Consider the following 24,644-nt stretch of genomic DNA (forward strand, 5'->3'; position numbering starts at 1 on the left):
TGCCCTTTCCCAAGCCGGGTGATGAGGTACCTGGGCAGTATCCCTTTTCAATGGACAGGTCATCCAGTGCCACGTCGCTGCGGAAATCTTCCCCCCATTGTCCCTGGAGGACAATCTAAGGGAAGGGATGGTTTCCAGCATTAGCTCCAGCCACAGACATTGTGTGCCATTTCAAAGCACACTCCGTCTCAGATGGCAGTTAGAGCCTCTGCCCTTACCTGCATGTTTCCTGTGCTGTGCACCGTGACCTCTCCCAAGTGCCATCTGTCCCCGTGGTTCCCAGTTGTTTCCCAAACGTGCACTTGTTCTTTGTCCTTAGTCACGTACACCCGCAGGGCCATTTCTTCAGCCACCCCGTACATGTGGTACCAGAAGCGGAAGCAGTGCGGTCCCGTTGAATTGCACACCGGACTGACCAGCTGAGACACCAAGTACGGGTAATAGTTGCTCCCATGCAGGTAGATGTAGTAGCCGTCTGAAACAAAGTGCCAGCCACACTGTCGCACACCATCAAATCCAGACAAAGCACCCAGGGACAACCCAGGCACAGTCGTGGGAGCACCTCCTGCTGCAGTTCAAGGCAGGCAAAAGGAGGAAAGAGCAAAGAGAGCTCCTTCACTAGCCACAACCCCCCAGCCCCAAGTCTACCTACAAACCGTGCTCCCAGAGGACATGCCAGCTCTATGGTTTGAGCAGGGCAATGGCATCACCTCCGAAGCACCGCCATCACCCCAGCATGGCTCTGCAGCTTTGGGGCCCACTCGTCGTTGGCTTCTGGAGAAGCCAGTGTCTCCTAGAAGAGACCCGTTCCTGTTCCCCCAAGACAGTCTGCCATCAAGCTTTGCATTACTTTTCCCCTTGCACGACAGATCCTTGCCTGTCCTGGCAGTACCACAGACTGATTCCCACGCCTGAAAAGCTTCCTAAAGGAAGGCTCCGGCCCTGGGGGAGACTGCTACAAATGGCTCTGGATCAAACCCAGGAAACATTCGGCCTGTATTTGCTGTTGGAAAACGTTTGTTGCCGTCTTCCTAAGGACACCCCTCGGCCTGAATGGCCGCCGCAAGCTGGCTGCTGCTCCTACCTCCTGTCGTGTGGTCGAAGGAAGGGCCAGTATCGGGCGACGGTGTTGGCCCCTTGTGTCTTATCCAGTCGATGCTGCTGGACTCCTCCTGGACCCACTCACAGAAGTCGACGTCAAATGTGCAGGAGAAATTGCAGGCTGTTGGGGGAGCTGGATACGGTGCAGAAAGGAAAGCAGAGTTTCTAAAGTAAGGGTGGGGCCACCTTTTCCCGGTGTCCCGCAGGGCACTCCTACACCCCTGGCGTGCTCATGGCCAGGTGAGGATGGCCACCCAAGTGCAAATAGGCAGCATCCTGGTGTGGTAGAGAGCAACCTGAGGACAGACAGGCTGAGGAGCAAGGCTGTTCCCAAGACATTGTCCCCACCCCGGGCATTCCCCGGTGTTCATTGGTGAAGGCTTCTTCCTCTCTCCCTCCTCTGGGTCCCCCCTTCTTCTCTCCACCTCTACAGGTGGTACCTTGCTATGCCTCCCAGAAGGTCAGGGGCTCTGTCTTGGGCTGGACACTATCAATGATTTCCTACAACTTCAGGGCCTTTCTGACTCATCTGTGAAGCAGCACTTCAAGTAAGAGAGGGACAGTCATCAGTAAGGTCTTAGCCATCTTTGACGGGTAGTGGGATGCCATCTCCCAACATCCCTCAAGCAACGTCTGCCTTCCTAATGCCAAAACGCTGATGACACTACACCCTCGACAGGCCACTTCCGTACTAAGGACAAGCAATGCTGTCAAGAACACAAGAACATTCTGGGTAGGACGCCTCTGGAAGAGAAGACAAGCCTCCCCGGACTGCAAGTCTGGAAAGTATTGTGCACACCCAGCAGATTTCCTGTGGCAAGGAGAGGGTCCAGGATCTTAAACCTTAGCCGCAGGACTTAAGGACAAGGAATGTAAAAGAAAAGAACACCCATTATCTCTGAATTTTCTTTCCCACAGAATCTGTGCGGGAGATCGTCACAGCTCAGTCATGAAAACAAACCCAAACGGGACACTCACCACAGACAGTGCCATCACTCCAGTCTCCCAGAGCAACACCTGCCTCAGCACAGGCTGCAGCATAGGCACCCAGGGCATTGCAGAGCTGCTCCGTGCTGCCACCCGTGGCACAATGGTCATAGACACAGCTCTCAAAGTACTTCTCGGGTGGCAGAACTGCGTGGCATGGCTGGAACGGGCCACTGGGTTGCGTGAGGATTGCACACTCCTTGTTAGCTGCCTCCTCCGCAGAGGGGGAGCAGGGCGGAGATGGTTCAGGGGTTGTCTCACACCTGCAAAGCAGACAGACATCAGAGACACAGAAGCAGATGGCTGAGGCACCTGTGACCACACCAGCTTGGCAATAGCACCATGCTCATGCCCTGGCCCAACCTCTCCAGGGTCAGGAGCAGTGGAATGCAGTGTGTGGAGTGGGACACAGGGCCCGGCATGGAGGTCACCGAGGGCCCCAGGGCACAGCGCCTATGGGGAGACAGCACCACACACCCTGACCGTGTGGTGTGGCCCGGGCACTGCCACTAGCAAGCCAGCCTTGAGGACAAAGGGGAACAGCCACACATCTGGAATACAGCTGCAGACAGCACATCCCACAGGCGGATGCAGCAGAGAGGTGAGACACAAGGGCCATGTGCCTGCTGCTGTGGAGCCTCCATGCACTCCCTCACGCTTTCCCGCAACTGCCTCCTGCCCCCTGCCCCATGCCTGCCGCTACCAACCCTCCCTCCTCGGGCCGCTCACAGCTCCCCTCTCTCATGCTCCCCTTTGTTCGTCATCTACGCGACACAACAAGGACTCACGGCCACTCGTCATCCGGCACACTCCAGCTGTCTCCAAAGTCATTGATGTGAGGCACGACAACGCCATCGGGTCGTGTGAAGTCGTCCTCTTGTCTCCCGTTGTATGTTCCACACAACCCACACAGCTTGCCCCAGTGCTTCTCGGACACCCTCACAAGGAGCTCATGGTCCCCGTTGAACTGCACCTGCAGGCCCAGCTTGGTAGAGACTTGCACGTAGGAGCCACTCAGGGAAATGTTCACACCGGGGGCTGGAGAAGCAGGCAGGGAGGCCAGAGCACCGTTGATCTGAACAGGGAGGAGAGGGGGAGAGACAAGCATAAAGACGGGCCCTCCGCTGGCAGCTCACTGCTCTTCACTGCAGTGGTGCCAGGGCCCGCCGAGTCACAAGCGCTGATGGCATGAGAAACCGCGCCCAGCCCTACGAGAACAGCAGCTACCCCACGGACAGCACACAGAAAGCTCGGGACAGCAGGCAGAAACTCTGTTGCTGCGCCAGCAGTCCTATCTGCCCCACTCAGAGACTCGCTGTGCTCTCGTGTGAGCACGCCAGCAGGTTCAGGCAACATCAAGCTCTTCTGGGGGAACCGTGCTAGTAATGGTACTTTGGATGCCTGTGTTCCCAGGCCTAAAAGTGAGGGGGACTTACGTAGACTGCCTTGTTCTTGCGCAGTGCAATGTGGAGGCCTTCCACGGACAGTGCCACCGAGTTCAGAGCCGTCCAGCTCTTGCTGCCCCGATGTTCGTTGCGCGTGGTGACGCTGAAGCCGAGGGAGGAGTTGTCACAGGCCGTCACCACTGTGTAGTTGCAGGAGCCCTGGAAGTGGTGAAGCTTCCCATCGAAGGTGCTGTAATGCGGGTCGCCGTAGATGTGGCAGAGAGCTGTGCTGGCCGGGTAACAGCCCCGCTGGCCGTCCTGGATCTTGCAGACCTCCTCCTCACCACAGGACAACGCAGAGCAAACCATCTGGCCGTTGGCCTCACATCGGCACTGTCTCGTGCAGTTCTCGTTCACAAAGTGCTCTCCTTCCTGCAGGCAGAGAAACCCGGAGCCCCATCACGTCAGGCAGGGAAGTAGAGGCAAAGCAGTGCCTCGGGAGGGGAGCGAGCCGCAACAGGGTTTTCACTCACGCTGTAGTAGTTGCCCTCAAAGAGGCAGCCACAGTTGGCCTCGGGCACGCAGGTGTCTCCGCTGAGGAGGAAGCCAGAGGTGCACGCGCAGCCCTCCATGCAGGGCTTGGAGCAGTTCTGCGGGGCTTGTCGGTCAACGCAGGTGGCAGGACAGCCAGTCATGCAAGGGTCATAGTAGCTGTTGGCAGGGCACCGCAGGGCTGCAACGGGAAGGGGACAGTTAGGACCTGCAAAGCCCGCCAGTAAGGGGCTACCTTCTGGGAAGGGGAAGACCAACGAATCGTTGATCGGTGCTTTGCCAGAGGTACTGGGCACAGGGAGAGGCCCGCTTTCCTCTGCAAATCCAAGGCAGGTACTCACGGCAGAAGGTGGCATTCCTCCAGGGGAGAAGAGTCACGCCGGCTGCCTGGCACGCATCAGCATAGGCCTCCAGGGCACCACACAGGACCTCCTGGCTGCCACTCAGGGCACAAAGGTCATAGGAGCAGGTCTCAAAGTAGCTCTGGGGGTTGATCACGGCATGGCAGCTCTCAAAAGAGCCTGGTCTGGCAGTCAGTATGCCACAGAACTGCTCCGATTGGTAGAGCTTCTCCTCTTCTGCACTGCAGGGTTCCGGGGGGATGGGCACACCGCAAGAGGGGTCACCGTCCGGCACCTTCCAGCTCTCCCCCAGCGCATTGGAGTCTGCGGCTTGCTGCCCGTCGGGCATCATGTAATCGTCCTCTCGCCGGCTGTTGAAGTTCCCGCACATGCCACAGGTCAGGTTGGAGTAGCTGGTGGGCACCCTCACCTCCACCGAGTGGTCGGCGTCGTAGGACACTCTGAGGTTGAAGTCCGTCTCCAGGACGACGTAGCGGCCGCTTGTGCTCACTCTGATGGCACCTCCTGCTGCACTCACCGGCAAGGTCCGGCGCACATCGTTCACCTAGGGCAGACGCACCGCAATGGACCGTGGTCTCTCTGGGGCCCTCGGCCCCACGGGACCACGAGCCCTGCTCGCACAGACACCTCTGCAGCTTGCCCGGCCATATGTCTGCTGCACTCTGGGGACCCCTCTTCTCTGGTACATGCAAGAGCCTACCAAGAAAAGCCAGCCCTGCCTTGCAGACCCACCGTGCTTGTGCCAGCCCAGCTCCTTACCAGCACTTGGCTCCTCTCCTGCTTGACTATTGCAATGCGCTCTCCGTACACCTCGACCAGGACTTCGCGCACGTAGGACACGTGGGGGTTGCCACGATGCTCGTTCTTTGCCTCAACATTGAAGTAGGGCACGGAGCTGTTGGAGCACACTTTGGCCAGGGTGTAGGTGCAGTTCCCCATGAAGTCGTGCGTCACCTTGTCAAAGGTAACGTAGTGAGGGTCACCGTGGACGTGGCAGATGCCGTAGGAGTGTTCGAGGCACTCGGGTTTCCCATTCTGCACACCACAGTACTGGCCCGCAGGGCATGAGGCGCTGGAGCACTGGACTTTGCCTCCCCGTGCGGGACACGTGCACTTTGTGGAGCAGGTGTTGTCCGTCCAGAACTCCGAGCCCACCGGGTAGTGCTGCCCATTGTGCCAGCACCCGCACTGCTGGCTGGGCACACATCGGTCGTTGTAGAGCAGGTACCCGCTGTCGCACACACAACCCTCCACGCACGGCAGGCTGCAGGTGACGGGAGCCATAGGGTCAACACAGGTCGCAGGGCAGGCTGCAGCACAGGGCTCGTAGTGACTGTTGGCTGGACAGGTGATGGCTGCCAAGGCAAAAGGAGAAGCAGTGAAACCATCGGTAACCCTACTCTCAGAATGCCCTCAAGGTAGCCAGGCTCCACCACATGTTTTGGAAACTGTCATCATCACCCCGTTCCCAGCAGCTGCTCCCACGTGATGCCTTCTGCAGGGAAAGGACCACTATGGGGATCTGGCAGACAAAGGGTGCTCCCTGCCACAGTGGCTAGCTGGCCCACGGAAACGGGGTGCTTCCCTGCTTCTGACTTACGGCAGAATGTCGCGTTCCTCCACGCAGGGAGCTTGACACCAAGCGCCTGGCAGGCATCCGCATAGGCCTGCAAGCTGTTGCACAGGGCCTCGCCATCCAGCCCCAGCTCACACAGGTCGTAAAGGCAGGTGTCGAAGTAACCGCTGGGACTCAGCACAGCGTGGCACACCTGAAACGGGCTGCTGCTGTCAGTGAGGAGTCCGCAGAAGCGGCTGCTGGCAATGACTTGCTTGTCGGCCTCACTACAGGCTGGCGGGGCGGGCTGTCCGGCTGAGCAGCTGTGGAAAGGCAGGGAGAAGGGCCCCTGGGTTATCTGTGGGCTTCTCCTGGTGCCTCCCCCTCCCCTTGCCCGACGCGTCCCCAGACCTACGCGGGGACCACACGCACCTGCTGTCGTTGGACACCTGCCAGCTGTTACCCAGGCTGGTGGAGTCTGGCTCCAGCACCCCGTCCGGGTTCAGGAAATCGTCTGCTGCCATCCCGTTGTAGTTCCCACACATGCCACAAACCTTCTGCCCAAAGGTGCTCGGAAGCGTCACCTCCACCAGATGGTTCCCATCAAACTTCACTCTCAAGCCAAAGTCTGTCGTGACCACAGTGTAGAACCCGCTGGACGAGACCTGCACGCCTGCCGATGGGGTGCAGGGCAGCACCTCTGCCACTCCGTTGACCTGCAAGGGCAGAGACCAAGAGAGAGTTGGAGCAACCCGTTTGGAACGTTCTCTGTCCTGACACAGCCCCGACGTTGCTTCCCCCTGCGCTTACCGTCACCACGCCGCCCTTCCCCAGCCTTATGCGCTGGCCATACACATCGACGTCCACATACTGGACGTAGGACACGCGAGTGTTGCCTCCCCTGTGCTCGTTGGCCGCTTCCACGTTGAAGTAGGGCAGCGAGCTGTTGCTCTCACACAGCTTGGACAGGGTGTAGGTGCAGGTGCCCATGAAGTGGTGTATTTGGTTGTCAAACGTGTGGTAGTGAGGGTCTCCTTCCACCACACAGGTCCCTGACAGAGGAAGGACCAGAGGAAACGTTCAGTGATGCACCTCCTGCCGCCTCCTCTCCACAGCCCACCCTGCCCAGAACGCTGCAGCCCCATGACTCGTCTACGCTGTTCTCCGGGAGACAGAGCTAGTGGAAATCTGTGTCAACGCTGGACTTTTTGTTACAGTGCCACTCCATATCACTTATACCCCTCAATGCTTCAGGCACTGGTGCCCAGAGCACTGATCCCACCGTAACAGCTTAGAAAGGGTCCAAGTAGTCAATGTCTGTTACCACAGCAATTGAGTGACACAAAGAAAGTAACAGCCCCTCCAACGCAAATGCTCCATTTGTCCTCTAACAGTAGTGAAGACAATTGAAGCAGCTAATAACAACTGCAAAAAAGGGGGTGGAAGGCTCCGATACCTGAGCTTGGCCCAGGTGTGGTTGGTGGCGGTGTGTGCGTAGGCTGTGTTGTGCTGTTTGGCAATGGAGTCGAGGCTGTTGGAGGCAGCGGACCTACGGATAGGCAGAAGAGGTCTGTGTCAACATGGGAATTTTGTTCCAGGCAGCTGGTCCACCCTGCCCAAACACCCCAACGCGATGACAAGAGAAGCCCAGGGAAGAAAGCACACGGATCACTCCTCAAAAAGAGGCACACTACTCCCAGGCTGTGCCACCAGCGTAGCTGGGTGATAAAAGGAGAAGCATAGCCCCTTCCCTACAGCCACTCTGTCCTTCAAACGGGGGCTTTAAAGGAAAGGACCTGAACAGTTGCCACAAGCAGAAGGTGGGCATGGGACAGGACAGAACCTGAGCACCATGTGAGTCTTGCTGGTGATGGCTACCATGTTTGCCCAGTGTCCCACACGGCACACCTATATCCCTGGCATGCTCATGGCCAGGTGAGGAGGCCAACCAAGTGAAGGTACTTCAGTCCAGCGCTTACCACAGCCAGTAAAAAAACATGGACAAGAATTAAACATACCTGTGCTTGTCCCAGGTGATGTTGTGTGGGGAGGCTGCATTGTGGTACCTGGCAAGGGCGTCGAGGTTGGAGGAACTGTTGGACCTACAGTGAGAAAGAGGTATAGAAGCTGTGTTTCATAGTGGTGATTTCTTCCAGGCAGTTATTCCACCCTTCCCAGACAACGAAATACCATGGCAAAAGGAGTGAAGGTCAAGAATGCCACAGTATCCCTGTCACAAGGAGCCTCACTAAACAAAGTTAAATGCATCCCAGCATGACCAGTACACTGCCACAACAACATCTGGTGATACACAGAGCAACCCCTGCTGCCCTATTCCTTGGACCCACACCCCAAATGAGATCAACGGGACACTCACCACAGACAGTGCCATCACTCCAGTCTCCCAGAGCAACACCTGCCTCAGCACAGGCTGCAGCATAGGCACCCAGGGCATTGCAGAGCTGCTCCGTGCTGCCACCCGTGGCACAATGGTCATAGACACAGCTCTCAAAGTACTTCTCGGGTGGCAGAACTGCGTGGCATGGCTGGAACGGGCCACTGGGTTGCGTGAGGATTGCACACTCCTTGTTAGCTGCCTCCTCCGCAGAGGGGGAGCAGGGCGGAGATGGTTCAGGGGTTGTCTCACACCTGCAAAGCAGACAGACATCAGAGACACAGAAGCAGATGGCTGAGGCACCTGTGACCACACCAGCTTGGCAATAGCACCATGCTCATGCCCTGGCCCAACCTCTCCAGGGTCAGGAGCAGTGGAATACAGTGTGTGGAGTGGGACACAGGGCCCGGCATGGAGGTCACCGAGGGCCCCAGGGCACAGCGCCTATGGGGAGACAGCACCACACACCCTGACCGTGTGGTGTGGCCCGGGCACTGCCACTAGCAAGCCAGCCTTGAGGACAAAGGGGAACAGCCACACATCTGGAATACAGCTGCAGACAGCACATCCCACAGGCGGATGCAGCAGAGAGGTGAGACACAAGGGCCATGTGCCTGCTGCTGTGGAGCCTCCATGCACTCCCTCACGCTTTCCCGCAACTGCCTCCTGCCCCCTGCCCCATGCCTGCCGCTACCAACCCTCCCTCCTCGGGCCGCTCACAGCTCCCCTCTCTCATGCTCCCCTTTGTTCGTCATCTACGCGACACAACAAGGACTCACGGCCACTCGTCATCCGGCACACTCCAGCTGTCTCCAAAGTCATTGATGTGAGGCACGACAACGCCATCGGGTCGTGTGAAGTCGTCCTCTTGTCTCCCGTTGTATGTTCCACACAACCCACACAGCTTGCCCCAGTGCTTCTCGGACACCCTCACAAGGAGCTCATGGTCCCCGTTGAACTGCACCTGCAGGCCCAGCTTGGTAGAGACTTGCACGTAGGAGCCACTCAGGGAAATGTTCACACCGGGGGCTGGAGAAGCAGGCAGGGAGGCCAGAGCACCGTTGATCTGAACAGGGAGGAGAGGGGGAGAGACAAGCATAAAGACGGGCCCTCCGCTGGCAGCTCACTGCTCTTCACTGCAGTGGTGCCAGGGCCCACCGAGTCACAAGCGCTGATGGCATGAGAAACCGCGCCCAGCCCTACGAGAACAGCAGCTACCCCACGGACAGCACACAGAAAGCTCGGGACAGCAGGCAGAAACTCTGTTGCTGCGCCAGCAGTCCTATCTGCCCCACTCAGAGACTCGCTGTGCTCTCGTGTGAGCACGCCAGCAGGTTCAGGCAACATCAAGCTCTTCTGGGGGAACCGTGCTAGTAATGGTACTTTGGATGCCTGTGTTCCCAGGCCTAAAAGTGAGGGGGACTTACGTAGACTGCCTTGTTCTTGCGCAGTGCAATGTGGAGGCCTTCCACGGACAGTGCCACCGAGTTCAGAGCCGTCCAGCTCTTGCTGCCCCGATGTTCGTTGCGCGTGGTGACGCTGAAGCCGAGGGAGGAGTTGTCACAGGCCGTCACCACTGTGTAGTTGCAGGAGCCCTGGAAGTGGTGAAGCTTCCCATCGAAGGTGCTGTAATGCGGGTCGCCGTAGATGTGGCAGAGAGCTGTGCTGGCCGGGTAACAGCCCCGCTGGCCGTCCTGGATCTTGCAGACCTCCTCCTCACCACAGGACAACGCAGAGCAAACCATCTGGCCGTTGGCCTCACATCGGCACTGTCTCGTGCAGTTCTCGTTCACAAAGTGCTCTCCTTCCTGCAGGCAGAGAAACCCGGAGCCCCATCACGTCAGGCAGGGAAGTAGAGGCAAAGCAGTGCCTCGGGAGGGGAGCGAGCCGCAACAGGGTTTTCACTCACGCTGTAGTAGTTGCCCTCAAAGAGGCAGCCACAGTTGGCCTCGGGCACGCAGGTGTCTCCGCTGAGGAGGAAGCCAGAGGTGCACGCGCAGCCCTCCATGCAGGGCTTGGAGCAGTTCTGCGGGGCTTGTCGGTCAACGCAGGTGGCAGGACAGCCAGTCATGCAAGGGTCATAGTAGCTGTTGGCAGGGCACCGCAGGGCTGCAACGGGAAGGGGACAGTTAGGACCTGCAAAGCCCGCCAGTAAGGGGCTACCTTCTGGGAAGGGGAAGACCAACGAATCGTTGATCGGTGCTTTGCCAGAGGTACTGGGCACAGGGAGAGGCCCGCTTTCCTCTGCAAATCCAAGGCAGGTACTCACGGCAGAAGGTGGCATTCCTCCAGGGGAGAAGAGTCACGCCGGCTGCCTGGCACGCATCAGCATAGGCCTCCAGGGCACCACACAGGACCTCCTGGCTGCCACTCAGGGCACAAAGGTCATAGGAGCAGGTCTCAAAGTAGCTCTGGGGGTTGATCACGGCATGGCAGCTCTCAAAAGAGCCTGGTCTGGCAGTCAGTATGCCACAGAACTGCTCCGATTGGTAGAGCTTCTCCTCTTCCGCACTGCAGGGTTCCGGGGGGATGGGCACACCGCAAGAGGGGTCACCGTCCGGCACCTTCCAGCTCTCCCCCAGCGCATTGGAGTCTGCGGCTTGCTGCCCGTCGGGCATCATGTAATCGTCCTCTCGCCGGCTGTTGAAGTTCCCGCACATGCCACAGGTCAGGTTGGAGTAGCTGGTGGGCACCCTCACCTCCACCGAGTGGTCGGCGTCGTAGGACACTCTGAGGTTGAAGTCCGTCTCCAGGACGACGTAGCGGCCGCTTGTGATCACTCTGATGGCACCTCCTGCTGCACTCACCGGCAAGGTCCGGCGCACATCGTTCACCTAGGGCAGACGCACCGCAATGGACCGTGGTCTCTCTGGGGCCCTCGGCCCCACGGGACCACGAGCCCTGCTCGCACAGACACCTCTGCAGCTTGCCCGGCCATATGTCTGCTGCACTCTGGGGACCCCTCTTCTCTGGTACATGCAAGAGCCTACCAAGAAAAGCCAGCCCTGCCTTGCAGACCCACCGTGCTTGTGCCAGCCCAGCTCCTTACCAGCACTTGGCTCCTCTCCTGCTTGACTATTGCAATGCGCTCTCCGTACACCTCGACCAGGACTTCGCGCACGTAGGACACGTGGGGGTTGCCACGATGCTCGTTCTTTGCCTCAACATTGAAGTAGGGCACGGAGCTGTTGGAGCACACTTTGGCCAGGGTGTAGGTGCAGTTCCCCATGAAGTCGTGCGTCACCTTGTCAAAGGTAACGTAGTGAGGGTCACCGTGGACGTGGCAGATGCCGTAGGAGTGTTCGAGGCACTCGGGTTTCCCATTCTGCACACCACAGTACTGGCCCGCAGGGCATGAGGCGCTGGAGCACTGGACTTTGCCTCCCCGTGCGGGACACGTGCACTTTGTGGAGCAGGTGTTGTCCGTCCAGAACTCCGAGCCCACCGGGTAGTGCTGCCCATTGTGCCAGCACCCGCACTGCTGGCTGGGCACACATCGGTCGTTGTAGAGCAGGTACCCGCTGTCGCACACACAACCCTCCACGCACGGCAGGCTGCAGGTGACGGGAGCCATAGGGTCAACACAGGTCGCAGGGCAGGCTGCAGCACAGGGCTCGTAGTGACTGTTGGCTGGACAGGTGATGGCTGCCAAGGCAAAAGGAGAAGCAGTGAAACCATCGGTAACCCTACTCTCAGAATGCCCTCAAGGTAGCCAGGCTCCACCACATGTTTTGGAAACTGTCATCATCACCCCGTTCCCAGCAGCTGCTCCCACGTGATGCCTTCTGCAGGGAAAGGACCACTATGGGGATCTGGCAGACAAAGGGTGCTCCCTGCCACAGTGGCTAGCTGGCCCACGGAAACGGGGTGCTTCCCTGCTTCTGACTTACGGCAGAATGTCGCGTTCCTCCACGCAGGGAGCTTGACACCAAGCGCCTGGCAAGCATCCGCATAGGCCTGCAAGCTGTTGCACAGGGCCTCGCCATCCAGCCCCAGCTCACACAGGTCGTAAAGGCAGGTGTCGAAGTAACCGCTGGGACTCAGCACAGCGTGGCACACCTGAAACGGGCTGCTGCTGTCAGTGAGGAGTCCGCAGAAGCGGCTGCTGGCAATGACTTGCTTGTCGGCCTCACTACAGGCTGGCAGGGCGGGCTGTCCGGCTGAGCAGCTGTGGAAAGGCAGGGAGAAGGGCCCCTGGGTTATCTGTGGGCTTCTCCTGGTGCCTCCCCCTCCCCTTGCCCGACGCGTCCCCAGACCTACGCGGGGGCCACACGCACCTGCTGTCGTTGGACACCTGCCAGCTGTTACCCAGGCTGGTGGAGTCTGGCTCCAGCACCCCGTCCGGGTTCAGGAAATCGTCTGCTGCCATCCCGTTGTAGTTCCCACACATGCCACAAACCTTCTGCCCAAAGGTGCTCGGAAGCGTCACCTCCACCAGATGGTTCCCATCAAACTTCACTCTCAAGCCAAAGTCTGTCGTGACCACAGTGTAGAACCCGCTGGACGAGACCTGCACGCCTGCCGATGGGGTGCAGGGCAGCACCTCTGCCACTCCGTTGACCTGCAAGGGCAGAGACCAAGAGAGAGTTGGAGCAACCCGTTTGGAACGTTCTCTGTCCTGACACAGCCCCGACGTTGCTTCCCCCTGCGCTTACCGTCACCACGCCGCCCTTCCCCAGCCTTATGCGCTGGCCATACACATCGACGTCCACGTACTGGACGTAGGACACGCGAGTGTTGCCTCCCCTGTGCTCATTGGCCGCTTCCACGTTGAAGTAGGGCAGCGAGCTGTTGCTCTCACACAGCTTGGACAGGGTGTAGGTGCAGGTGCCCATGAAGTGGTGTATTTGGTTGTCAAACGTGTGGTAGTGAGGGTCTCCTTCCACCACACAGGTCCCTGACAGAGGAAGGACCAGAGGAAACGTTCAGTGATGCACCTCCTGCCGCCTCCTCTCCACAGCCCACCCTACCCAGAACGCTGCAGCCCCATGACTCGTCTGCTCCACTCACCTGAGCCTGGCGAGGGTGTTGGTGTCCCAGGTGTCGACGTGCTGGGGACAGGCGTTGTAGTCAAATCGCCTACGAGAGACACAACGGCACATGCAAATCAATCCCCCTTGACCAGATCCTCTCCAAGGCAGAAACTACATTGACTGCCACGACAAGCAAGCTGCCCTTTCCCAAGCCGGGTGATGAGGTACCTGGGCAGTATCCCTTTTCAATGGACAGATCATCCAGTGCCACGTCGCTGCGGAAATCTTCACCTATCATGCCTTCGAGGACAATCTAAGGGAAGGGATGGTTTCCAGCATTAGCTCCAGCCACAGACATTGTGTGCCATTTCAAAGCACACTCCGTCTCAGATGGCAGTTAGAGCCTCTGCCCTTACCTGCATGTTTCCTTTGCTGTGCACCGTGACCTCTCCTAAATGCCATCTGTCCCCTTTGCTTCCAGCTTCTTTCCATTCCAGCGTTGATGTTTCATTGTGAGCTACGTACACCCGCAGGGCCATTGCTTCAGCCACCCCGTACATGTGATACCAGAAGCGGAAGCAGTGCGGTCCTTCTGAACCACACACTGGACTGACCAAGCGAGCTATGTCAGTTGGCTTGTGCTCACTTCCTTGCAGGTATATGTAATAGCCATCTGGAAATAGCACAGTGGTAAGTTCTCATATTGCTGAATCAGGGCAACACGAAATACCTCAGTTACATTTTGTGTGCAGCTGCATTTTTGTGGGAGACATGAAGACAGCAGTCTGCACATTGTGTTCATGGTACTTGAAGTGGAACACTGTTCCCTCCAGAATAGAAGTCTAGACATCACTGGCCAGTGAGTGTGTGGGTGTTAGGATATGGACCTTTAGTCAGCCTATAATACTACAGCCTTCCTTCACCCAGCACCACCATTAAATTTCCTGTCCCCAGATGGATTTCCAGCAGATTACACTGTTCTCCTCCCTAGGGAAAGGCTAGCATCCTAAATTATGGGTCAGGCACTGAAGTGATCCAATCTCAGCCTGGGTATGTCTTTGCTGAAGCCTATCTGCAGGTAACTATGCAAACATGTTACATACTCGTCCACATGCTGCACTGGTCATTTATCCCAAGACAAATTCCTGACTGCTGCAGAAGGCTCTGGATAAAGCCCTGGAAACATGTTGCCAGGATTTCCTATTAAAATAGGCTCTTTGCAGTCTTCTCAGAGACTGCTCTATCTGAAGCACAGCCAGATACTGGTTGCTGTTCCTACCTCCTGTTGTGTGGTCATAGGAAGGGCCGGTGTTCGGTGAGGGTGTTGGCCCCTTGTTCCTTATCCAGTCAAAGTTGTCATTGATCGCCTGTTCCCATCCACAGAAGTCAACATCAAATGTGCAGGATATGTTGCAGGCTGTTGGTACAGCTGTAGATGTTGCAGATAGAAAAAAACAGTTTCCACAATGAGGCCTGGAATCTTTTCACTGTTCTGATAATGTCCTTCTAGATCTCATGTACTCTTATCCATTAAAGATTGGAAGATGTTATAACGGAGTGAGTAGAAGCAATCCATACAGAAACACTGGTTATTAAATGTCAAAATGTATCTGAGAACATCTGTTCTTTACAAGTCCATTACTTAATTATCATCATAATGCACTAATATCCTCTATTTTTACACTGTGTTTTAATCCTTGGTCACTGCAAATCGCTCAAAGCTCTCCTATTTGGCACAACGGTATTCAGCTGGCTCTCAAAGTGCAGCTTGGGTAGAAATCTAGACATCATTATGAGAATGGCCTAACATTTCTTTTACAGTTTCTAAATTGTGATGAGAAATATTATCTCAGATTTGAAAGAGGTTATGGAATGTCTTTTCATGTCATAGACTCAGGTTGTCATTTCTTCTGTTTCTGGTGATCACCTCTGGTAGTTGTAGAAGCAGTTTCATGTCTCTAGCCTTACTTCTATGTTAACTAGTCTACCTAGATAATAAGGCCCTAACAGTGTAATGACTCAGAGGCTAAATGGAGCTCAAGTCAAGTTGCAGGATTTTCCCTTATTAATTTTAAGCTCTGGTTTATACACTTCTAAAGTTATTTGACATGCTTGATTAAAACCTGGAACTGTAGACTAGTGGTGTAAATGTTGTATTAACACTTCTCAAAAACAAACAAAAAAAATATTTTATTAAAGCCAGAATGGTGATTTGTTTGGAAAAAATAACAAGTTGGTTTGAAAGAAAACAGTAAGTGCTTAATTTTCCCTGGCTCATCACTTAACTGCCAGCATATGTTGGCTTTCATGACCCAATTCTGAATAATTCACTGAAGTCAAAAATGTTCAAACATTGTGGCTTAAAGTGAACACTGAAAGACCATTAAATGCATAGGTTAGAAGCTTGATTTTGTAAGACATTGAGCAATCAAAAGTTTTCTATGTCTTCCTGAATCACCTTCTCTGAAATTCTTCTCAGCTTTTTAGTCATTTGAGTTTATATTTGTAACATGAGGATTTAATTGCATTGCTATTGGCTAAATGGCCTTGTGACTTACCGCAGATTGTACCTTTCCTCCATTCTCCCAGATTTACACCTCCAAGCTCACAGGCAGCAGCATATGCCTCTAAAATTTTGCAAAATTGTTCAGAATTCCCCTCTGTGGCACACAGGTCATAGACACAGCTCTCAAAGTACAGCTGTGGTGGAATGTACCAATGACAGACTGCAAAAGGCCCACTATTTTTCAAAATAATTTTACAGACTTCTTCATATTCTTTCTCTTTTTCTGTGTCACAGGTGGGTGGTACAACTGCAACTGGATTACATCTGCATCAAAAATAAACAGCATCATGGTTATATAATACATATTTATATTTTGCTCTACACTGTAAGGTACACCTCAACAATAATAGAACTCTATGCCAAATTCTGTGGATTTGCTATGTATTCTCATCTTTAGTTTGTCAAACCCAAAGGTGAGAAATATTACAGTTTGACTCACAATTCCCCATTAAGAATACAGTAGTGAATTGTTAAGGTATGACTACTCATCCATAGACTGAAAGCAAAAGAAACCAGCCAACCAGATATCTAACACAAGGAAGATAATTTCAATTCACTGTTGTGGATAGTAAGATAGCTAATTTGTGTATGAAAGCATTAATAGACAGTGCTTATCTTAATCAATGTAGAATTATGTTAGGAGGCGAATCTGAGGCATATATTTAGCTTTCTTGTAGTTGGATGATATAAAGGAGATATTTTAGCATAGAGAAACAAGAAGAAATCAAGTTAACATGCAAAAAAGGAACCCAATTTCAAATAAAATGTACAAAGTTCATATTGAAAACCACTGAAGAGTAGTTTTAAAAATAAAGTGGTTTCTACTGAGATGTGGAATTTTTCAAAGGTGAAAATTCTAGCCAACAAGTAATATCAAAAAAGGGTTTCTATGGAACGCATATTATGTGTGTTAATCTCTTAAGTAGAAGCTCTGTGTTCCAGGTATTTTGCTGCTTCCTTTAATATTATTGGATACTTACATCCAGTTGTCATCCTTCACTAGCCAGCTGTCACCAAATTTATTTGGATCCTGTTCTAGGACTTTGTCTGGTTTAAGAAAATCATCCAGCTGGTTGTCATTGAATGTCCCACACAGACCACACAGCTGTCCTTTGAGACTTTCATCAACCTGAATAAAAAGCTCCTGGTCGCCATCAAACTTCACCTGGATCCCTAGAGAGGTATCAATGACTACATAGTGTCCTTTTACAGCTACTCTTGTTCCATGCTTCAGATTCACAGGAAGAGAAACCTGAAATCCATCCACCTAAAGAAAACAAAGCCCACACAAACAGGTAAGTCAATAAAGCTCCCAGTAACAAAGGAGAGGTCTACACTGCTAATACTGTAGCTTTCTTCACCAAGTCAGCCTTATTCTAAGGAGCAAGATAGACAAAAAAGTTTGAAGTTGGTCAGGGACTAATCAGCTAGATACTTTTCTCATATATTGAATATTCTTTTATGAATGAAGGCTGAGAGAGATGGGTTTATTCAACCTGAAGAAGAAAAGGCTCCAGGGAGGCCTCATTGCACCTTTTCAATACTTAAAGTGGGCATATAAAAAGATGGAGAGTAACTTTTTGCTCGGGAAGATAATGATAGGACAAAAGAGAATGGTTTTAAACTGAAAGAGGGAGCTTTATATTAGCTGTTAGGAGGAAATTCTTTCCTCAGAGAGTGGTGAGGCACAGGAACAGGTTGCCCGGAGAGGTTGTGGATGCTCCGTCTCTGGAGGTGCTCAAGACCAGGCTGGGCAAGGCCCTGGGGAATCTAATCTAGTGGGTGGCATCCCTGCCCATAGCAGGGGGGTTGGGACTGGATGATCTTTAAGGTCCCTTCCAACCCAAGCTGTTCTATGATTCAATGAATATGGGTTTATAGCACAAGTTGAGCACTGTATTGTCACAGCTACATGCATAGCAATACTTGGACTAGCTAACTTAAAGCTATCTCTGGTATGTATGGGTCTGAGAGTGTGTAGCAAAAATATTACTTCTGATTTAAAGACCAGAACAGTAAAATCCAGACTGAGATTTAGTTCAGCAAAAGCTTTCTATTTCAGGATGAAGTTACAGATGGAGCTGTTTTTCCTAAAACCTCATGCAGACATGATTTGACTGGACATAATGCATAATGGTGCTATGCTGATTTCTGACTTTTTGAAAAAAATATTTATGTGCCTTCTGGCATATGTAGTCTTAAAGGTGAATGAAGTAGAGAAACTTGATTCAGTTCTTCTGGTTGGAAAATGCAGTGCACAGATATGATAGATTGTGCTTAAAGTAGAACACTTACATAGGTCTCTTTATTTCTCCTCACAACAATATGAAGATTTTTCAGTGTGACAGCAACTGAGTCCAAGGCTGTCCAGTTTGGGTTTCCTCTATGTTTATTTCTGGTTGTCACTGAAAACTGTTCAGAAGAATTTGTGCATGCCTCAACAACTGTATAATTGCAGTCTCCTTGGAAATGGTACAGTCTCCCATCAAAGGTTACATAATGTGGATCCCCAAAAATGTGGCAGGTGCTGGGGTTCAATGGATAACATCCTAGGAGTCCATTCTGCACCTTGCAAACTTCGCTTGCTTTGCATGTGTTGGAATTACAAATTATAGTCCCACTTCCAGTACATACACATTGGCCTGCACAGTCTGTTTGCCAAAAAGCTTCTCCTTTCTGTTAGAAATGAGAAAATAATAATAAAATTTTAAAAAGTTAAGAGTTAATGATGAACTATGAAAAAAGCCCCATAACTATGTGCTAGGACAAACCTCATAATATTTGTCATTGAGAAGACAGCCACAGTTGTTCATGGACACACACTGTCCCCCGCTGATGACAAAGCCATTGTTGCATTCACATCCCTCTACACAAGGTTTGCTGCAGTTCTTTGATGCAAGAGGGTCAGTGCAGGTTGCAGGACAAGCACTGGTGCATGGATTATAATGGCTATTAGGAGGACAGGCAACAGCTGAAAAACAGTAAAAGGCTCTTCATTGATGATCACAGCTCACATAAATCCACGATGCAAAATGGGATTATTTTGAACTAGTGACAATAATTTATCAGAAACTTCATGGGAGACTAAAATTTCTTTCCTATTTTGAAATCAGAAAGCAAAAATGAAAAACACACTACAAGAAAAAGGCTTGAATGTTAACATATATCCTTGATGTTTAGCAACACAAAATTCAAATGAAAACTAATGCTATGTTAGGTCTACTACTTAGGTGGTATGTGAATTATGGAAGTCATTAAATGTACACTGGAAAGGAACAAACCTGTTAAAGGCAAAACAACCTATAAATCTCAGATGTGATTCCACATTATCGGTGACCTGCTGCTAGTTATTTGACATAGATTTCGGGGATAATGAACAGAGTTCTCCTCACATTTCTGGCAGTAAAAATTAATGAGATATATTTTGTAGAACATTATCTGCTCATATTTTGTGGGGGAATATGTGAAGAATTTAAGATCTCTAAACTGTATGTCAGTTAGTGCCTGAAAGCAGCCTCCTGAGACAGCAAGGGAACTATTCAAAGATTCAGCTCTGTACAGAAACTCACGGCAGAAGGTGGCATTCCTCCAGGGGAGAAGAGTCACGCCGGCTGCCTGGCACGCATCAGCATAGGCCTCCAGGGCACCACACAGGACCTCCTGGCTGCCACTCAGGGCACAAAGGTCATAAGAGCAGGTCTCAAAGTAGCTCTGGGGGTTGATCACGGCATGGCAGCTCTCAAAAGAGCCTGGTCTGGCAGTCAGTATGCCACAGAACTGCTCCGATTGGTAGAGCTTCTCCTCTTCCGCACTGCAGGGTTCCGGGGGGATGGGCACACCGCAAGAGGGGTCACCGTCCGGCACCTTCCAGCTCTCCCCCAGTGCATTGGAGTCTGCGGCTTGCTGCCCGTCGGGCATCATGTAATCGTCCTCTCGCCGGCTGTTGAAGTTCCCGCACATGCCACAGGTCAGGTTGGAGTAGCTGGTGGGCACCCTCACCTCCACCGAGTGGTCGGCGTCGTAGGACACTCTGAGGTTGAAGTCCGTCTCCAGGACGATGTAGCGGCCGCTTGTGCTCACTCTGATGGCACCTCCTGCTGCACTCACCGGCAGGGTCCGGCGCACATCGTTCACCTAGGGCAGACGCACCGCAATGGACCGTGGTCTCTCTGGGGCCCTCGGCCCCACGGGACCACGAGCCCTGCTCGCACAGACACCTCTGCAGCTTGCCCGGCCATATGTCTGCTGCACTCTGGGGACCCCTCTTCTCTGGTACATGCAAGAGCCTACCAAGAAAAGCCAGCCCTGCCTTGCAGACCCACCGTGTTTGTGCCAGCCCAGCTCCTTACCAGCACTTGGCTCCTCTCCTGCTTGACTATTGCAATGCGCTCTCCGTACACCTCGACCAGGACTTCGCGCACGTAGGACACGTGGGGGTTGCCACGATGCTCGTTCTTTGCCTCAACATTGAAGTAGGGCACGGAGCTGTTGGAGCACACTTTGGCCAGGGTGTAGGTGCAGTTCCCCATGAAGTCGTGCGTCACCTTGTCAAAGGTAACGTAGTGAGGGTCACCGTGGACGTGGCAGATGCCGTAGGAGTGTTCGAGGCACTCGGGTTTCCCATTCTGCACACCACAGTACTGGCCCGCAGGGCATGAGGCGCTGGAGCACTGGACTTTGCCTCCCCGTGCGGGACACGTGCACTTTGTGGAGCAGGTGTTGTCCGTCCAGAACTCCGAGCCCACCGGGTAGTGCTGCCCATTGTGCCAGCACCCGCACTGCTGGCTGGGCACACATCGGTCGTTGTAGAGCAGGTACCCGCTGTCGCACACACAACCCTCCACACATGGCAGGCTGCAGGTATAGGGTGCTAATGGGTCAACACAGGTCGCAGGGCAGGCTGCAGCACAGGGCTCGTAGTGACTGTTGGCTGGACAGGCTAGTGCTGTATTATAAAAAATAGTAATACACAGGTTTATCTTTTAATTATTGAAATATTGGGGTTGTTTAATTACGTATTCTATCTTGTTCTGAAATATCTGAGGACATCCTGGATTTGTCTGGCAATCTAATGCATGCCTTTCCTGTTTAAACACCCTTTAATTTAGTTTGAGCTTTGAGATTTTAACGTCTCCCTCATGGTGAGAATTTCTTAGGAGACCTCTTACTCTTGTAGGTATTTTCTTTGGTTACTTGCACTGGGCTGAGGATGTCACTGTCATTTTATTTGTCCTTGATATGTGCCATGTAGGTCTGGTATTGAATTCTAGTCTTGTAGCTTCTTGATTTATGTTTTTTTAATTTCCTCAATATGTTTAATGTTTGTTAAATAATCAGGATGTACAAGTGCCCTATTCTATTTTTAGATCTTTTTAGACACATGGCATGTAAAAAAAAAAAAAAAAAAGCTAATTAGAGGTTTTAAACACTGAGATTTTCAAGTGATAAGATGTTGGAATTAACATTTCTTGAACAAGCTTTTTCCAGCTTTTGCATACTTACACGTTGCGGTTCAGTTTTAAATGACATAACCTTGCTCTGTTTTAGCCTGTTTTCCTAAGCAGACAGAGATCACAGAATTACATTATACACTTCTCTGTCCATCGTCCTATTAATTAAATCTGACCCAGTTGATTTTCTAGGGAATGGCAGAAGATAGCTCAGTGTCTCTGCAAGTAGAGTGTGTGAAACTCTCATATGTCAACTAAGCATTTGCAAAACAACGTTGTTGTTTTGTTGTTGTTTTGTTTTGTTTTTTCTCAAAGACACTTAAGTTAGCTACAACTTCCTCAGAAGGCAAAAAACCCTCTAAGTCAAATGTCCCTGACATACGTAATACCCCTCAACAAAGATATAGGGACACTATACGATTTCAAAGGAAAAGCCCTCAACTCTATTTGAAGATGGACTAGAAATGTTTTTTTCCCTTCATCCAGAAACAGCTTAAGTAGTTTTATTAAAGTCTTCCTAAAGGACTCAAATTGAGGACTACACATAATCCTGAAATCTTTATCCTAATCAGTCAAGATTCACAGTGTTACAGGAATTTAAAACAGTATCTTATAATGCTCTCTCCTCAGGCAGTCCTAATTATATCCTTCTGACAAGTGGTAATTTCCAGTAATCTTTGATACATACGGCAGAAAGTTGCATTTCTCCATGATTGTAGCTGGACTCCTGCTGCTTGGCACACGTCCGCATAAGCCTGCAGGTTTTGACAAAGGGCTGCATTGCTCAAACGAAGTTCACAGAGATCATATTGGCAGGCATCAAAATAACTCTGTGGATCAACTATTGAATGGCAGTTCTGGAATGGACCACTGGGATCAGTGACCAGACCACAGTAGTCATTGCTTTGGATGATATGTTTTTCATCATCAGTGCAATTTGGGGTATGGCCATCATCTGGCAAGCACCTGGTGTGGAAAAAATGATGTGTAAAAATTTACTGGCAAACTTTGCATGCAATTGCATCCAAGATGCTTTTCAAATTGCATCTAACAAAACTGCAGGGCTGGCCCCAGGCTGAGGATGACATATTTTAAAGCTCAACATTTCAAACAATTAGGATAGAGATTCAGATTTTAATATGATCTCAACCTTATAACTTCTGTGAGGCCTGTAAAAAAAAAAAAAAAAAAAAAAAAAAAAAACCCACATTAATGCATTAATTTTGGGTTCTTTTTTTTTTTTTTTTTTTAAGTTTGAACAAGATTTAGACATGGCAGACACCTAGGAAAAGCAAACAAAAAATACAAGCATTCAAAGTTAAACATCTGTCATCATTAAATAACATACTGTATAATTATAAAATAAATAGTGAAGTATCTCAGAAGAGTTCAAACAGGATCTTTAAGTATTAGCATTAATATACTATAACAGTAACTGAAATTCTAGTAGGCATCTGCAGGTGTTATATTCAAATTTTCTCTTTTTAAGCACTGTTGAATTTACTAGGAAAGTTTACCCAGATATGTGAAGGAACTTCACTGACAAGAATATATTTTATTCCTTGTTCCTGACATTTTTGGCCTACATACAAAAGTTGCGTAAAATACTGCTCATTGCATAACCAATAGCTAAGGCCAAACATTCTGACTGGAGTCCTACCTTGAGTCATTATAAACTTGCCAACTGTTTCCAAGGCTGGCCGAGTTTGTTTCCATCTCTCCATCTGGGTTAAGAAAGTCATCTGTTTTGTTCCCATTATAGTTTCCACATATTCCACAGACTTTTGACATATAGGTACTGGGAAGAGTGATTTCTGCTCTGTGATCTCCATCAAACTTGACATTCAGCCCAAAGTCAGTAGTAACCACAACATATTGCCCACTTAAGGAAATACTGACAGGGTGCACCAAGGTCAGAGGGAGCACCTGAATGACTCCATCAACCTGCAGGGACAGAGAAGAGCAATCCTTAAAATCACTTTAGAAGAAGTATTTCTAATGGTGATCCTCTTAGACCATGTTCCTATACTGAGCGTAGGATTTGCACAGTGGGCCTGTACAAGCATTAAGAATTCATACCATAGTGTTATTGTTTTTTATTTAAAGTCTTATGTAACATGAATGCTGTATACGGGCAAATGATCTAAGGCATTAAGACCTAGCAATGCAACTACTTAGCTTTGAGGTCCCAACTGTGGTCAAAACAAGCTTGGTGAACCAGACCCAGCTGGAAAAAGTCCAAAACTTAGCAGGGTCTTTCAGGAGTAACTGCTGGCAGACCTTTTAATTTTGGATAAAACAAGAACATGGTATAATATTCAAAAGATGTAGCTAGAATGGAGTCTCAGACTGGACAAATTTTGAAAAAGCTTTTTTTTTTTCTTTTCTTTTTTTTCTCTTTCTTCTTCATTTTCACATATGAGATGCCAAACAACAGAAAACACATGTTCAAATAAAGTTTTATTTTTCTTTTTTTTTTTTTTAATTTAATAAAATTAACATTTACTTTGACCATCTGTTCTTATTATATACATAAGAAAGTTTAGTTTACTTAGGAACATATATAAGGAAAAATGTAAATACAATGGAAAGATAAAAGAGGAACTGTTGGAGAAATGTGGATATCAAATTCACTGTGCTTCAAAGATCATATGGGAAAGGTCTCTGTGTATATTTAAACCTTTGTCTCCTCTCACATAGATCACTGCAACTTTATTTTATTATTATTATTTTTTTTAATAAGAAGGGTGTTAATCAAATAAGGTGAGCTATTCATTTATTGTGGGTTTTGAATCAAACATGTATCTGCTACTTTGGCCCTTCATGGAAATGTGCCAAAAAGAAGTCTTAAAATACAATAGCTGGCCAAGTGATACATTCAGCGTGAGGAGAGTCATCAGATACTCTCTGGGACTCTCATCTGGCCCTGTTTTATGGCAAATGCCAGATATTAAGTGAAGCTAGCAGTTATGTGGAATAAATAGAAATCACAGATAAGCATGCAGCTTTATAGGCCACCACATAGGCCTGGAAAATAACCACCAGCTCAGACTCGGTTAATGAAGGGCCTTTTTATTCCCTGCAGAATAAATTTGGGAATGGGGGGCAAGCTTGAAAGGTAGGCTAGCCCACCAAAGCTATCTGGAGCATCAGCTCTGATCCTGCCTCCTAGCAACATAGCACAACATTTTAATCTGTGTTTTCAGTTCTGAAATCCCAATGTTTACTTTAAGGACTCTATAGTACTACTAGTCCTAAATATTTGACTGCCCCCTAAATATCACTGTATGTTTGTAGTCATTGCACTACAATTTCTTG

General features: G+C 50.7%; 1 protein-coding gene across 1 annotated transcript in view; it reads right to left on the minus strand.

Annotated features, from left to right (window-relative positions):
• The window catches only part of LOC121074785 (IgGFc-binding protein-like), a 57,301-nt gene that overhangs the window by 24,846 nt on the left and 7,811 nt on the right, over positions 1 to 24,644 (minus strand). The window contains exons 9-43 of the mRNA XM_040567306.1: positions 22,987 to 23,294; positions 22,015 to 22,292; positions 20,226 to 20,821; positions 19,446 to 20,010; positions 18,648 to 18,847; positions 16,857 to 17,143; positions 16,122 to 16,140; positions 15,869 to 16,010; positions 14,590 to 14,739; positions 13,727 to 13,983; positions 13,539 to 13,623; positions 13,348 to 13,416; positions 12,993 to 13,234; positions 12,615 to 12,898; positions 12,228 to 12,505; positions 11,387 to 11,982; positions 10,607 to 11,171; positions 10,247 to 10,446; positions 9,765 to 10,145; positions 9,117 to 9,403; positions 8,320 to 8,591; positions 7,961 to 8,044; positions 7,399 to 7,491; positions 6,753 to 6,994; positions 6,375 to 6,658; positions 5,988 to 6,265; positions 5,147 to 5,742; positions 4,367 to 4,931; positions 4,007 to 4,206; positions 3,525 to 3,905; positions 2,877 to 3,163; positions 2,080 to 2,351; positions 1,085 to 1,234; positions 219 to 475; positions 31 to 115 (exon numbers count right to left, since the gene is read on the minus strand). Of these exons, the coding sequence (XP_040423240.1) occupies positions 31 to 115; positions 219 to 475; positions 1,085 to 1,234; positions 2,080 to 2,351; positions 2,877 to 3,163; positions 3,525 to 3,905; positions 4,007 to 4,206; positions 4,367 to 4,931; positions 5,147 to 5,742; positions 5,988 to 6,265; positions 6,375 to 6,658; positions 6,753 to 6,994; positions 7,399 to 7,491; positions 7,961 to 8,044; positions 8,320 to 8,591; positions 9,117 to 9,403; positions 9,765 to 10,145; positions 10,247 to 10,446; positions 10,607 to 11,171; positions 11,387 to 11,982; positions 12,228 to 12,505; positions 12,615 to 12,898; positions 12,993 to 13,234; positions 13,348 to 13,416; positions 13,539 to 13,623; positions 13,727 to 13,983; positions 14,590 to 14,739; positions 15,869 to 16,010; positions 16,122 to 16,140; positions 16,857 to 17,143; positions 18,648 to 18,847; positions 19,446 to 20,010; positions 20,226 to 20,821; positions 22,015 to 22,292; positions 22,987 to 23,294 (9,835 nt within the window). The remainder of the gene's footprint in view (positions 1 to 30; positions 116 to 218; positions 476 to 1,084; positions 1,235 to 2,079; positions 2,352 to 2,876; positions 3,164 to 3,524; positions 3,906 to 4,006; positions 4,207 to 4,366; positions 4,932 to 5,146; positions 5,743 to 5,987; positions 6,266 to 6,374; positions 6,659 to 6,752; positions 6,995 to 7,398; positions 7,492 to 7,960; positions 8,045 to 8,319; positions 8,592 to 9,116; positions 9,404 to 9,764; positions 10,146 to 10,246; positions 10,447 to 10,606; positions 11,172 to 11,386; positions 11,983 to 12,227; positions 12,506 to 12,614; positions 12,899 to 12,992; positions 13,235 to 13,347; positions 13,417 to 13,538; positions 13,624 to 13,726; positions 13,984 to 14,589; positions 14,740 to 15,868; positions 16,011 to 16,121; positions 16,141 to 16,856; positions 17,144 to 18,647; positions 18,848 to 19,445; positions 20,011 to 20,225; positions 20,822 to 22,014; positions 22,293 to 22,986; positions 23,295 to 24,644) is intronic.

This window comes from Cygnus olor, chromosome 9 (assembly GCF_009769625.2).
Source record: "Cygnus olor isolate bCygOlo1 chromosome 9, bCygOlo1.pri.v2, whole genome shotgun sequence".
Taxonomy (NCBI): Eukaryota; Metazoa; Chordata; class Aves; order Anseriformes; family Anatidae; genus Cygnus; species Cygnus olor.